At 40.1% G+C, this 16,435-nt stretch overlaps 1 protein-coding gene across 5 annotated transcripts in view; it reads right to left on the bottom strand.

Annotated features, from left to right (window-relative positions):
* LOC105498889 (major facilitator superfamily domain containing 14B) overlaps positions 1 to 16,435 on the bottom strand; it is a 119,380-nt gene that overhangs the window by 36,479 nt on the left and 66,466 nt on the right. For all 5 annotated transcript variants that reach the window (XM_011771273.3, XM_011771272.2, XM_071077522.1 and 2 more), the window contains one exon: positions 4,057 to 4,152. In XM_011771273.3, the coding sequence (XP_011769575.1) occupies positions 4,057 to 4,152 (96 nt within the window). The remainder of the gene's footprint in view (positions 1 to 4,056; positions 4,153 to 16,435) is intronic.

A 16,435-nucleotide genomic window follows, 5' to 3' on the forward strand; every position in this document is an offset into this window, starting at 1 on the left:
CATCTCTACTAAAAATACAAAAACTAGCCAGGACTCGGGAGGCTGAGGCAGGGGAATCACCTGAACCCAGGAGGCGGAGCTGCTGTGAGCCGAGATAGCGCAACTGCACTCTAGCCTGGGCAACAGAGCCAGGCTCTGTCTTGGGGGAAAAAAAAAGAAAAGAAAAAGAAAAAGAGAAACTGTAACAACATTATGTGAAGTGTTGTCTACTATGGAAGCTCACAAAAGCCTAGGAGTTCAGGGTTTTTCTTGGCGGGTGATCTTGAAGGCACACAATGAATGACCAGTTACCAAAGCTCTAGTTCATGAGAAGGAAAGGAGGTGTTCATCATAAATAATGCTGTTTGCACAAACTGGAACAGTGAAGTTCAAAGATTCATTCTTATTGAATGAAGAATATTCTAAGAGCTCAATTGGGGCCTGTCAAGGACCAGTCACAGAAAATGGTCCTCTTGGGAACATGAAAGATTTGAGCAACTCGGGCCTTCTCAGTTAATCCTTTCCTGCCCAAGATAACAGAAAATTGTATGTGGTTATATAACAACACACTCTACAACAATGAAATGTTGCTACATACAACATGGATTAATCTCATAAACGTACTCAGCCAAAAAAGCCAGACAACAAAGAGTATACATTGTATGATTCCACTCATATAATATTAAACACACAAACACAAAGGCCAAACTGTCATATTAGAAATGTGTCAAGGACAGAAATTACTTAGGATTGTTTCTGAGAGTGTGGTACAATGCTGGATATGTAAGTGTACTTACTGTATAAAAAAATTCATCAAGCTGTGTATTTATAATTTGCACATCTTTCTGTACACATTATACTTCAAATTAAAAGCTTACACAAAAAGGTATCTGGTTCCTATTTTAGCCATGAGGAAACTTTAGGAAAATATATCATTCTATAGAATCATATTTTCCTCAGTTCAAACTCCTAACACAGCTCAAAATCCTATAATTTTATATTGTGAGGGTAGAAGAACATCTTTCCTATTTTCTGGTTTTTAGGACAATCAGGGAAATACAGAAATTGAAAAGTGCATAAAGTACTGAGGTATCAGCTAATCCAGTGGTTTTTCTAACTATATTACTCAGAAATATTATAGGAACCCTCTAATGGTTTGATTTGAATTTCTTTCTCTCTCTCTCTTTCTTATTTTTTTTATTTTAATTTTAATTTTTTTGAGAAGGAGTCTCACTCTGTTGCCCAGGCTGGAGTACAGTGGTGTGATCCCGGCTCACCACAATCTCCGCCTCCCGGGTTCAAGCGAGTCTCCTGCCTCAGCCTCCCTAGCAGCTGGGACTACAGGTGCATGCCACGATGCCTGGCTACTTTTTGTATCTTTAGTAGAGACGGGGATTCACCAAGTTGGCCAGGCTAATCTTGAACTCCTTGACCTCGTGATCCGCCCATCTCAGCCTCCCAAAGTGCTGACATTACAGGCGTGAGCCATTGCACCCGGCCTTGAATTTTTTTTTTAATGTATTACAAACCCAACCTCTACAAGAAAAAAAAGATTGTCAGACTTCTCACATTTGACATGACAGTATAAAAAGATTAACAAATTATCTTTCAATACAGCTGTATGAACCTATTTCCGTGCTCTGGAATTCAACCAAAGGCATAAAACAAACTGGGAGCATTTATTTATTAAGTTCCTGAACTTCAGGCAGTAACAGTGGTTTTAGTTTTGAGCTGCTACCAGACTCCTGCCCCTCCCCCAACCCCAGCTGTGTGGGGTATGTTAGTTTAAACATGACATGCTGCTGCCTGAGAGGACTCATTGGATTTGGAGTGTTGTCAAGTTAACAGGGCAAACACGGAAGACTGGTGGACTAGGCCCGGGATAGATACAACAGGTAGTTGTAGGAGGTGAGACAGCCACAAGAGGCTTGAAAAGCTCTCCCCAAATCGGTTGACTCTAGACTATATACATGCATATAAGAGACTGGAACACACTCAAGCCACCCATTTTTAAAACATGAAATGAGTTTTAGAGATGGATGGTGGTGACAGATACCCAACATTATGAAATGTATCTAATACTACTGAGCTGTATCCTTCAAAAGAGTGAAAATGGTAAGTTTGTTATGTGTATTTTACCATAATTTTTTTAAATGGAAAAGAAAAAGAGTGATCTGGTTTGTCTATATTCATACTAAAAATGTGTCCTGAACAAACACATGTATTTGTTCAAGGAATATATTTATTAAGCACCAACCATATCCCAGGCAGCACTACGCAAACAGTGAAGAAAATTAGAATCTCATGAAACTCAAAATGGGACTAATTATCCTCATTAACTAATAACAAATAACCTACTATAGGTTTCCTACTATGAAGGAAAAACTGCAATAAGAAAAAAAGAAGGATTAAGGAAGCAGGCAATGTTTAAGTCCTCTGTTCCACCCAAATTATAATTTTAATTAATCAAACTGTATTTTTTTTTTTTGAGATGGAGTTTTGCTCTTTTTGTTCAGGTGGAGTGCAATGGCACCATCTCAGCTCACCACAACCTCCACCTTCCGGGTTCAAGCAATTCTCCTGCCTCAGACGCCTGAGTAGCTGGGATTACAGGCACGCGCCACCATGCCTGGCTAATTTTGTATTTTTAGTAGGGACGGGGTTTCTCAATGTTGGTCAGGCTGGTCTTGAACTCCCAACCTCAGGTGATCCACCAGCCTTGGCCTTCCAAAGTGCTGGGATTACAGGCGTGAGCCACTGCATCAGGCCTCAAACTGTATTTGAAATGTGCCAGAAGAATTAAAAACTTTAAAAGGTTCATAGCAAAGTCTTATGTAAGGCTAACGGGCTAACAGCCACCCTCTAAAGTTCTCTGCTGTCTAAACCTTATTTAAGAACAATGATTATCTGTACCCAGAGGGATTCTTCAGTAAGGCAAAATGATTAGGAAGAGTTGAGCTCCAAAGTTTTATTTTTTTAATTTTGTTTTTTTAGAGATGGGGTCTTGCTATGTTGCCCAGGCTAGACTTGAACTCCTGAGCTCAAGCAACCCTCCTACCTCAGCCTGCTAAATAGCTGGGCCTAAAGGCATATGCTACTGTCCCCAGCCCATCAATAATTTTTAAAGAATAATTCAAACAACTGAAACTTAACTCCAATTTAAAATACTTTATTAAAATTAAGCATTAAATAGTTGTAAGCCACCTAAGATCTGCCCCGTCATCTTTTCTTTGGCATCTCCCTTCCTTCTAACCACATCATAGACCAAACATACAAGTTCTTGCTAAGATATTCAATACCACCTCTGAAGAAAATGGCTATCGATAAGCTACGAAAAACTGAAATTTAGACATTCCTACAATTATTACTCATTGTTACAAAGTACTCACCAATCTGCTATTTACTATGTTCTTAAGTCAAAGACCATTAACATCCCCATAAAGAAGTTACAGACTTCAACAATGCTTTGCAATTTCCTGTAGGACAGGACCCTATGAGTCGGTGGCCTGTTATGAACCCAGTCACACAGAGCAGCAGGTGAGTGAGCATTACCACCTGAGCTCTGCCTCCTGTCAGATTAGCAGTGGCGTTAGATTCTCATAGGGGTGGGAACCCTACTCTGAACTATGCATGTGAGGGACCTAAGTTGCGCTCATTATGAGAATCTAATGCCTGATGATCTGAGGTGGAACAGATTCACCCTGAAACCCTCCCCCAACCAACCCACTTCTGTGGAAAAATTGTCTTCCACGAAACCAGTCCCTGGTACTAAAAAGGTTGGGAATTGCTGCTTTAAAGCATCTTAAAGATCTTCCTAAACATATACAGTTCATTTGTGTAACAGCACCCCCAAGTCTGGTTCAATAGGAGTGCAGTGCTACCCAGGAATATTTAAAGAGGTGTTTGTGTTACACGTTGTTCAGAAACTACAAAGGAAAAAAAAAAAAACGAAACAAGCTGTTTTAAATCACTATCAAGAGCTACTCCCAAACACGTATCTAGACATACACAGTGATACATGCCTAAGAACTTACCTCTTTCTCTTACAAAACAAAAACCCAGTTCAGCAATACTTACAGTCAACATTGGAGTTGTCAACAGGCCCCACGCAAAGAATTCAAGGAAGATGACAATAGCAGCATGGTACACACTTGGTCGGCCAAAGCCTTGTAGCTAAAAAATAAAGTTATTATGAAAATTAGCAAAGAAATATAAGAAATCTATTATCTTTAAATGGTACAGAAAAAAGGTGTAAAATAAAGTTAGGGCCTACCTCGGTCATTTAAAATAAAACTTCATTTGGTGTTATCCCTGATGCTTTCACTTCCCCCTAATAAGGGAAGGTGCTAAGATTATAGCACAGGCTGAAGCCTGTAATCCCAGCACTCTGGGGGGCCAAGGCAGGCAGATCACAATGTCAGGAGTTCAAGACCAGCATGGTCAACATAGTGAAACCCCACCTCTACTAAAAAATACAAAAATTAACCAGGCATGGTGGCGGGCTACTTGGTGCCAGTTACTTGGGAGGCTGAGACAGAAGAATTGCTTGAACCCGGGCACCAGAGGTTGCAGTGAGCTGAAATCCTACCACTGTACTCCCACCTGGGTGACACAGCAAGACTCTATATCTCGGGAAAAAAACAAATAAATAAATAAAAGAGAAAAAGATTATAGACTTTTGATCTGTCCCATCAATGCAAATCACTGGAGCTTTAGTAGAAAATCAACTGGGTCTTCAAGAGACTGAGGTTTCAGGATCTGACTGCTCTGTCCCTTGCAAATTATGTGTTCCTTAGCAACTTAACTTCTCTAGGGCTGAAGTTTCTTTACCTACATAATAAGAGAGATGGGTATGGGTATCACATGCTCAAAGGCCTGAGGGACAGCTCGGACCCCTTTAAATCAGTATGGAATATCTTGAGATATCCCAATTCCAGAGATGTTTAGAAGCAGAGGATGAAAAGTGTGCAATGTCTGTGCACGCTCTTATTTATCATCTCTCCCACAGATTACTGCAATGACCTGTAAACCCTGCCGTGACTCGTTTTCCCTGTCCCCTCCAAACTTGTGGTAACATTACACTCAGAGTGAACTTTTTAAAAATACAAATCTTATTCCATCACTCCTATGGAAAACTGCAAAAACAAAGAGCTACAAATTGCTCTCATCCCTGTACACACACATTTTCACAATATGACTTTGCTGCCAATTCCATCAAAAGGTTCAGTCTATTTCTCCACATCCCTAGATCAAAGCTGGTTTGACAACTTCCTGTAACCAACAGTCAGGTGAAGTGAAAACATGGATTTCTGAACCTAGATTGCCAAAGATCTTCAAGACTACCACAAGGAGAAATCTCTTCCTGCCACAGGAGTATGAGAGCGTAAGAAACTCTCCCTATCAAGGCCTCACAGACAAACCAGTTAACAGCCATCACCAACTGTCAGACATAGGAGCAAGGCCATCTTAGACGACCCAATTATAATCAAGCCTACAGGTGACTACAGAAGCATGAGACACATCGAGAGAAATCAGTGAAGAACTCTTGCTGAGTTTCACTCACACCACTAACCCAAAGAATTGCAATAAATGCTTGTTGTTTTAAGCCATTAAGTATTAGGGTTGTTTCTTATGTAGCTTTTTTTTTTTTTTTCTGAGATGAAGTCTCGCTTTGTTGCCCAGGCTGGAGTGCAGTGGTATAATCTCAGCTTACTGCAAAGTGCTGGGATTACAGGCATGAGCCCCCATACCTGGCCCACACTCTTTTTAATAGCTAACTACTCAGCATCTCACTGTATGAATGTGCCATAATTTTAACCATTCCAATATTGATAAGAGTACATGGAATTTTCACTTATTTAAAACTGCTGCAATTAATTTTTTTAAATTTTGAAATAATATTAAACCTACAGAAAAGTTGCAAAAACCAAGAGTTCCTGTATATCCCCTTCACCCAGCTTCCCCAAATGTTAAAATCTTCTATAACCATGGTATAATTATCTAAAACAGGAAATTAGCATTGCTACAAAACTTTAATCTACATACCTTATTTGAATTTTGCCATTTTTCCCATTTTCTTTTTCTGGTTCAGAATCTAATCAAAGATTTAACACCGCATTTAGTTCTCACATTTCTTTAGGCTCTTCCAATCTAAGTCAGCTCCCAAGACTTTTATTTTTTTACTTTCATGATCTTGATACTTTCAAGGAATACTAGTATACTCTTTACCAATAATTTTACATAGCGTTCCTCAATTTGAATTAATCTAATATTCTCTCATGATTAGATTGAGGTTATACATTTTATTTTTAAAAAATATGTCACATCTCATAAAATTCACCATTTTCAAGTGCACAAGTCAGTGGTTTTTAGAATATTCACAAGGTTGTACAACCATCACCACTATCTAACTCCAGAACATGTTTATCACCCCCCAAAAGAAGCCCTACACCCATTAGGAGACATTATTTATTTCCTTCTCCCCCTACTCCCCCTCAGAACCACTAATCTACTTTCTGTTTCTATGGATTTGCCTATTCTGGGATTATACATAAATAGAATTCATAAATGGAATCACATAACATGTAGCCTTTTGTGTCTAGCTTCTTCCAATCAGCATTTTTTCAAGGTTCATCCATGTTGTAGCATGTATCAGTATTTCATTCAATTTTATAGCTAAATAATATTCCGCTGCATCAAGATACTGCATTTTGTTTATCCATGCATCAGTTCATAGACACTCAGGCTGTTTCCATCTTTGGCTATTATGAATAATGCTGCTATAAACATGGATATAGAAGTTTTTGTATGAACATGTTTCCAATTCCCCTGGCCATACACATAAGGGTGAAAATGCTGGGACTATTAATATCCTTTTATTAGCATTCTAGGATAAATTTCTAGAAGTGAAGTTGCAGGGTCAAAGAATATATACATTTTAATTTAGAATCCAATTATAATTTAAAAGTTTCACTAATTATAAGTCAAAAAAATACTTTATCTTATGTCACCTAATCAACTAATATCTCTAACATATAAAAAGCTTCTAAAAATGTTAAGCAAAAGACTAACAGCCCAATAAAAAGATAGGCAAGAAATATGAATCAGTTCACTGAAGAAATCAAATGTCCCTTCAGTAGTCTCATTTGTAGTAAGAAAAATACAAAATTAAGCTAAATTCAAACACAAGTTCTCAGTATCAGACATTAAAAATTCAAACATTTATAAACTTCTATTGATGATGCAATTGAAAAGAAACAAAAACTGCAAATAGGAACTAAAAATAATACACCACTATGGAAGAAAATGCGGCAACATCTAGACAAACTACATATTTATCCTTTGAAGCAACAATTCTCTTTATCCCTAAACTATGAGATGCCATATGCACAAAGCTAAAACACTGTAACAGCAAAAATTAACTCTGGGCCAGGGGAAGTGGCTCACACCTATACTCACAGCACTTTGGGAGGCTGAGGCAGACCAATCACTTGAGGTCAGGAGTTCATGACAAGCCTGGCCATCAAAGTGAAACTAGAAATGCAAAAACTAGCAGGGCATGGTGGCGGGTGCCTGTAATCCCAGCTACTAGGGAGGCTGAGGCAGAAGAATGGCTTGAACCTGGAAGGAGGAGGTTGCAGTGAGTCGAGATCACGCCATTGCACTCTACAGTGTCATTAACAATTTAAAAAAATAACAACTTACAGTCTCATTAACAATTTTTTGGGGAATACCTGTCCCGCCATATCCTAAGACTACATAATAATTTTTAAATTTTTTGACAGGTGCAGTGGCTCATGCCTGTAATCCCAGCACTTTGGGAGGCAAGGCAGGCAGTTCGGGACCAGCCTAGCCAACATGGCGAAACCCCATCTCTACTAAAAACATAAAAATTAGCCGGGCATGACGGCGAGCAACTGTAATCCTAGTGGCTCAGGAGGCTGAGGCAGGAGAATCACTGGAACCCAGGAGGCGGAGGCTGCAGTAGGCCGAGATCGTATCACTGCACTCCAGCCTGGGGGGACAAAGCGAGACTCCGTCTCAAATAATAATAATTTTTAAATTTTTCCTAATTTGATTTTTTAAATGGTTATCTAATTTTATTTTGTATTTCCCTTACTCCCAATGAGGCTGAGCTTCTTTCCTATATCAGGAATTTGCATTTCTTTTTCTGTGAATTGCCTATTCATCTTCTGTCAATTTTTTATTGGTGACCTTAATCTTTCATATTGATTTATAGGACCCTTTTAGAATCAATATTAAAAAGATTTATACAATGCAACATCAAATTATCATTCTCAGCCAGGAGTGGTGGTGTGCACCTATAGTCCCAGCTACTTGGAAGGATCACATGAGCCTAGGAGTTCAAGTCCAGCCTGGGCAACACAGCAAGAACCCCATCTCTTAGAGGGGAAAAAACAAAACAAAACAGGCCCAGTGCAGTAGCTCATGCCAGTAATCCTAGCACTTTGTGAGGCTCAGGTGGCAGGTGGGAGATTTACTTGAGGCTAGGAGTTCAACAGCAGTATAGACAACATAGTAAGACTCGATCTCTCCCAAAAATTTAAAAATTAACCAGGCATGGTGACATGTGTCTGTAGTACCACCTCCTCAGGAGGCTGAGGCAGGAGGATCGCTGGAGCTCGGGAGTTTAAGGCTGCAATGAGCTATGACTGCGCCACTGCACTCTAGCCTAGGCCACAAAGTGAGACGCCAGTCTCGTTTAGGAAAAAAGTCATCATCCTCACCTACCAGCATCAATACTCTCTAAAAATAAAAGCACAAATACACAAATCAACAATAGCTAGAGACTTCAATACCCATTTTCAGTAACTGATAGAACAATTAGAAGATCAGTGAGAAATAGAAGACTTTGGTAACACAGTGCACTAAACCCAACAGACATTTATTGAACACTCTTCCCAACAAGATAGAAATTCTTATGTGCATATGAGAAGACTGTAAAACAAGTCTGAATGAATTTAAAAGGAGTTAATTTATATAATTTATACAAACTATGTTCTTGACCACACAGAATGAAATTAGACATCAACATAACAAAATTTGGAAAATTCATGAATATTAAAATATTAAAACATACTCCTAAATAATAGATAAAAGAAATCACAAGGAATGTTACAAAACTTTCATTTGAACAAAAATGAAAACATGACACACCAGTTGAATGCAGCTTAAAGCAGCGCTTAACAGGAAGTGTACAGCCGTAGATATGTGGTTATAAAAGATATCGAATCAATAATTTAACCTTCCACCCTAAGAAACTAGAAAAGAGCAAGCTAAACTCAAAGCAAGAAAAGAAAGTAAGATCAGGGCAGATACAAACGTGATACAGAATAGAAAAGCAATACAGAAAAATCAACAAAATCAGGTCGGGTGCAGTGTGAGCCTAGCACTTTGCGAGGTCAAGGCGGGCAGAACACTTGAACCCAGGAGTTAAAGACCAGCTTGGGTAACATGGTGAAATCTTGTCTCTACTAAAAATACAAAAAAAAAAGAAAGTTTACCCAAGGATGGTGGCACACACACCTATAGTCCCAGCTACTTGGGAGGCTGCAGTGGACGAATTGCCTGAGTCCGAGAAGTTGAGGCTGCAATGAGCCATGATCATACCACTGTACTCCAGTCTGGGATAAGGGAGTGAAATCTTGCCTAAAAAAGAAAGAAAGAAAGAAAAAAAAGGAGGCCGGGCGCAATGGCCTGTAATCCCAGCACTTTGGGAGGCTGAGGCAGGCAGATCACGAAGTCAGGAGATCGAGACCATCCTGGCTAACATGGTGAAACCCCATCTCTACTAAAAATAAAAAATAAAAAATAAATTAGCCGGGCATAGTGGCGGACACCTGTAGTCCCAGCTACTCGGGAGGCTGAGGCAGGAGAATCGCTTGAACCCAGGAGGCGGCGGAGCATGCAGTGAGCAGAGATTGTGCCACTGCAATCCAGCCTGGGCAACAGAGCGAGACTCCGTCTCAAAAAAAAAAAAAAAAAAAAAACGGAAAAAGGAAAGGGAAAAGAAAAATCAACAAAAAAAAATCAAATATCAAACTAATGGACAAACCAAGAAAAGAGGAGACCTGAATTACTAACACCAGAAATGAAAGAAAAGATAACAATGGTCAACCTTACAGAAATAGCAAGGATTATAAGGTAGTCTTATAGACAATTAGCCAACAAACTGGATAAATGAAATAAAATGGACAAACTCCTAGAAACACATAACCTACTAAAAATGAATCATGAATAAACAGAAAATAAAAATAGACCTATAACCAGTAAGGAGACTGATTCAGTAATCAAAAACCTCCCAGAATTCCAGCAAAGAGTTAAAGAATTAAACCTCTTCCTAAGATATGAAGAGGAAGGAGCACTTTCTAACTCACTCTCTGAAGCCAGTATTACAGTAGTTGCCCCCTTATCCAAGGGAGACACATTCCAAGAACTGTAGTGGATGCCTTGAAAAGTACCAACTATACAGCTGTTCCTCCACTTACAAAGGGGTTACGTCTCAATAAACCAACTATAAGTTGAAAATACACTAAGTTGATGCTTTAGACTTATGACATATTCAACCTATGATGGGCTTATCCAGACAACACAATCATAAGTAGAGGTGCATACTGAACGCATACTGCTTTTGCATCAAGGTAAAGGTGAAAAATCTAAGTTCAACCATCAAATTTGGGACCATCTATATATACTGTTTTTTTCCTACATACATCTATGATTAAGTTTAATTTTTAATTAGGCACAGTCCTCATGTGCTTTTGGTCATTATTAAATAAAATAAGGGCTACTTGAACACAAGCATTGTGATACTGCAGTCCATCTGATAACTGATGGCTAACTAACAGATGGGCAGCATATACAGTGTAAATGCTGGACGAAAGGACAGAGCAAGATGGCACAGTATTTCATCACACTACTCAGAATGTGATGTGCAACTTAAAACTTACGAATTTTTATTTCTGGAATTTTCCATTTAGGATTATCAAACCTCAGCCCACTTCGGGTAACTGAAACCTCAGAAAGCAAAACCACAGAAAGCAAAATCACAGATCAGGGAGTACTGCCATACTCTAAAAAAGCCAGACAAAGACACTACAAGAAAACTATAGGGCCAGGCACAGTGGCTCACACCTGTAATCCCAGCACTCTGGGAGGCCGAGGCAAGTGGATCACAAGGTCAAGAGTTCGACACCAGCCTGGCCAACACGGTGAAACCACGCCTCTACTAAGAATACAAAAATTAGCCAGGCGTGGTAGTGCGTGCCTGTAATCCTAGCTACTCAGGAGACTGAGGCAAGAAAATTGCTTGAACCCGGGAGGCGGAGGTTGCAGTGAGCTGAGATCACACCCCTGCACTCCAGCCTGGGTGACAGAGCAAGACTCCATCTCAAAAAAAAAAAAAGAAAGAAAAAGAAAACTACAGAACAATTTCCTTATGCACATTGATGCAAAAATCCTCAACAAAATATTAGCAAACCAAATTCAACAGTTTATTAAGCAGTTTATTATGGTTATACACCATAACCAAGGACTTATTCTAAGACTGTAATAACAGTTCACCTATGAAAACCAATCAACGTGGCCGGGCGCGGTGGCTCACGCCTGTAATCCCAGCACTTTGGGAGGCCGAGGTGGGCGGATCACGAGGTCAGGAGATCGAGATCATCCTGGCTAACACGGTGAAACCCCATCTCTACTAAAAATGCAAAAAATTAGCCGGGTGTGGCGGTGGGCGCCTGTAGTCCCAGCTACTTGGGAGGCTGAAGCAGGAGAATGGCGTGAACCCGGGAGGCGGAGCTTGCAGTGAGCCGAGATCGCGCCACTGCACTCCAGCCTGGGCGCTGAGCGAGACTCCGTCTCAAAAAAAAAAAAAAAGAAAAGAAAACCAATCAATGTAATACATCACATTAAAATACAGAGGAAAAACCCACAAACTCATCTTAAATGACGAAGTAAAAGCATCTGACAAAATCCAACACACTTTCATAATAAAAACACTTAGAAAACTAAGAAAAGAATAAAATTATCTCAAATAATAAAGGCCAAATATGAAAAACCCACACTTCACATCATATTCAATGGGGAAAGGCTGGAAACTTTTCCTCTAAGAACAGAAACAAGACAAGGATGCCCACTTTCACCACTTCTATTCAGTATAATACAACACTAGAAATTCTAGCCAGAGTAATATGGCAAGAAAAAGAAATGGCATCCAAACTGGAAATGAAGAAGTAAAATTATCTCTGTTCACAGATGACAAGATCTTGTAAGTAGAAGACCCTAAAAATTCCACACACAAAAAAACCTGTTACAAATAATACATGAATTTAACAAAGTTACAGGATACAAAAATCAACATTAAAAATCAGCTGCATTTCTATACACTAAAGATTACCAATTTTAAAATGAAACTTAAAAAATTCAAATTGGGCTGAGTACAGTGGCTCACACCTGTAATCCTAACATTTTGGGAGACCAAGGCAGGAAGACAGCTTGAGCTCAGGAATTTGAGGCCCTCCCAGGCTACACAGTGAGACCTTGTCTCTACTAATAATCAAAAAACGGCTGGGCATGGTGGCTCACGCCTGTAATCCCAGCATTTTGGGAAGCCGAGGCAGGCAGATCACGTGAAGTTGGGAGTTCAAGGCCAGCCTGATCAACATGGTGAAACCCTGTCGCTACTAAAAATACAAAATTAGCTGGGTGTGGTGGCACGTGCCTGTAATCCTAGCTACATGGGAGTCTGAGGCAGGAGAATCGCTTGAAGCCAGGAGGCGGAGGTTGTGGTGAGCCAAGATCACACCATCGCTCTCCAGCCTGGGCAACAAGAGTGAAACTATGTCTCAAAAAAATAAAATCATCAAAAAACTTAGCCAGACGTGCTGGCACACATCTGTGGTCCCAGCAACTCAGGAGGCTGAGGTGGGAGGATCACTTGAAACTGGGAGTTCAAGGTCGCAGTGAGCTATGATCACCCCACTGCACTACAGCCTGGGCAAGAGTGACACCCAGCCTCAAAAAAAAAAAAAATTCAAGTTGCAATAGCATCATAAAGAATAAGTTACTTAGGAATAAATTTAACCAAGAAAGTAAATGATTTCTACGCTTAAAACTTTAAGACACTGCTGAAAGAAATTAAAGAAGGTATAAATAAACATAAAGACATCCCATGTTCATGGATTTAAAGACTTAACATAGTCAGGGTATCATTGTTACCAAAAGTGATCTGTAGATTCAATGCCAGTCCTATCAAAATCCCAACGATTTTTTTTTTTTGCAAGAAGAGAAAACTCCATCCTAAAACTTACATAGAATCTGAAGGGACCCCCAATAGCCAAAATAATCTTGAAAAAGAAAAAAAAGTTATCTCACACTTTCTGAATTCAGAACTTACTATAAACATATGGCAATCAAAACAGTGTGGTTCTGGCATAAAAACAGACATACAGACCAACGGAATTAAAAGCCCAAGCGGAGCCGGGCGTAGTGGCTCACGCCTGTAATCCCAACAATTTGGGAGGCCAAGATGGGCATATCACGAGGTCAGGAGATCGAGACCAGCCAGACCAATATGGTGAAACCCCGTCTCTACTAAAAATGCAAAAAATTAGCTGGGCATGGTGGTGAGCACCTGTAGTCCCAGCTACTCGGGAGGCTGAGGCAGGAGAATGGCATGAATCTGGGAGGCGGAGCTTGCAGTGAGCCAAGATCGTGCCACTGCACTCCAGCCTGGGCGACAGAGCAAGACTCTGTCGCAAAAAAAAAAAAAAAAAAAAAAAAAAACCCCGAGTGGGCCTGGCAGTGTGTCCTTGTATTTCTACCTACTGAGGAAGCTGAGACAAGAGAATCACTTGAGCCCAGGAGTTCAAGTCCAGCCTGGGCAACATGGCAAAAAATAAATTAAAAGCTTGGAAATAAAAAGCCCGGAAGTAAATACCTATATGTAACAAATGATATGCAACAAGGGTACCAAGATCATTTAATGAGAAAGGAAGGACACTCTCTCAGCAAATGGTGATGGAAAAACTGGATATCCACATTAAAACGAATGAAGTTGGATCGCTACCCTAAACCACATATAAAAGTTAACTCAAAATGGACCAAAAATCTAAACATAAAAGTAAAACCTATGAAACTCTTAGAAGAAAACATGGAGGAAAGCTTCATGGTATTGGATTTGACAATAACTTCTTGGATATGGCACCAAAAGAACAGCCAACGAAAGAAAAGACACATAAATCAAACTTCATCAAAGTGAAAAACCTTCGTATATCAAAGGATACTATCAAGACAGTGAAAAGGCAACCCAATTAAAAACAGGCAAGGAAATTGAACAGACCTCTCTAAAAGAGATACACAAATGGCCAAGAAGCACATGAAAAGATACACATAGGCCAGGCGCAGGGGCTCATGTACGTATGTAATCCCAGCACTTTGGGAGGCCGAGGCAGACGGATCACTTGAGATGAGGAGTTTAAAACCAGCTTGGCCAACATGGTGAAACCCTGTCTCCCAGCACTTTGGGAGGCCGAGGCAGATGGATCACTTGAGATGAGGAGTTTGAAACCAATGGTGGCGCATGCCTGTGTTCCTAGCTACTCCGGAGGCTGAAGCAGGAGAATTGCTTGAACCTGTGAGGCAGAGGTTGCAGTGAGCCGAGACTGCACCACTGCACTCCTGCCTAAGAGACAGAGCAAAACTCTGTCCCACCCCCCCAAAAAAGAAAGAAAAAGAAAAGATACACATCACTAATCATTAGGGGAATGCAAATCAAAACCATAATGAGATATCACCACATACTCATTAGGATGGCTACTGTCTTAATCTGTTTTGTGCTGCTATAACAGGATACTTGAGACTGGGCAGTTTATAAAGCACAGAAATTTATTTTCTCACAGTTTTGAAGGCAGAGAAGTCCAAAACAAGGTGTTAGCATCTGGGGTGGACATTCTCTCACAAAGCAGAAGGTGGAAAGGCAAAAGAGGGTGAGCCCTCTCCCACAAGCCCTTTTTAATAGCAGCATTATTCCATTGATAATGGTGTAGCCCTCATGATAAATCCTTCCCAACAGGCGCCATCTCCCAATACTCCTGCATTGGAAATTAAGTTCCCAACACATGAATTTTGGGAGACACATTCAGACTACAGCAGCTGTGATTTTTTTTCTTCAATAAGAAAATAAGTGCTGGCAAGGATGTGAAGAAATTAGAAGCCTTGCACACTGTTGGTAGGAATGTAAAATGGTGCAGCCCCTATGGAAAAAGTTTGGCAGGTACTCAAAAAATTAAAAATAGAATTACTTCATGACCCAGCAATTCCACTTTTGGGTACATATTCAAAAGAAACAATAGCAGGGACTTCAACAGATTTTTATACACCCATATTCACAGCAGAATTCTTCACAATAGCCAAACAGTAGAAGCAACCCAAGCGTTCATCAACTTATGAATGTTTACACAAAATATGGTAATGTATACAATGGAATATCATTCAACCTCAAAAAAAAAAAAAAAAAAAAAAGGAAACTGACTGTCACAACATGGATGAACCTTAAGGACATTGTAGTAAGTGAAATAAGCCAGTCATGGCCGGGCACGGTGGCTCACGCCTGTAATCCTAGCATTTTGGGGGGTCGAGGCAGGTGGATCACCTGAGGTCAGGAGTTCGAGACCAGCCTGGCCAACATGGTGCAACCCCGTCTCTACTAAAATACAAAAAAATTAGCCAGGCGTGGTGGCAGGCACCTGTAATCCCAGCTACTCGGGAGGCTGAGGCAAAAGAATTGCTTGAACCTGGGAGGCGGAGGTTGCACTGAGCCAAGATTGTGCCATTGCAAAAAAGGAAGGAAGGCAGGGAGGGAGGGAGGAAGAGAGGAAGGGAGGGAGGGAGGAAGGAAGGGAGGGAGGGAGGGAGGGAGGGAGGGAGGGAGGGGAAAGAAAAGAAAGGAAGGAAAGGAAAGAAAGGAAAGAAAGAAGAGGAGAGGAGAGGCCAGTCACAAAAAATCAAGTGTGGCATAATTTCACTTATATGAGGTACCTACAGTAATTAAATTCATAGTAAGTAGAATAGTGACTACCAGGGACTAGAGAGTTACTGCTTAATGGGCACAGAGTTCAGTTTGGGATGATGAAAAAATTCTAGAGACAGACTGTGGTAATGAGTACACAACAATGTGAATGTACTTAATGCTACTGAACTATGTTATGTATATATACTAAAATAAAAATAAGTAACTCAAAATACATCATGGACCTAAAAATAAAATGCAAAACTATTAGCTTCTAGAGGATTATCAGGTGAAAATATAAGTGACCTTGGTCACATGGTTTCAAGATGAGTCTGTAGACACAAGATTAAAGTCATGCCACATGCAAGAAAAAGTTGATATATTGGACTTCACTAAAATTAAAAACCTCTGCTCTGCAAAAGACAC

The sequence above is a fragment of the Macaca nemestrina genome, chromosome 14 (genome assembly GCF_043159975.1).
Source record: "Macaca nemestrina isolate mMacNem1 chromosome 14, mMacNem.hap1, whole genome shotgun sequence".
In the NCBI taxonomy this organism is placed as follows: Eukaryota; Metazoa; Chordata; class Mammalia; order Primates; family Cercopithecidae; genus Macaca; species Macaca nemestrina.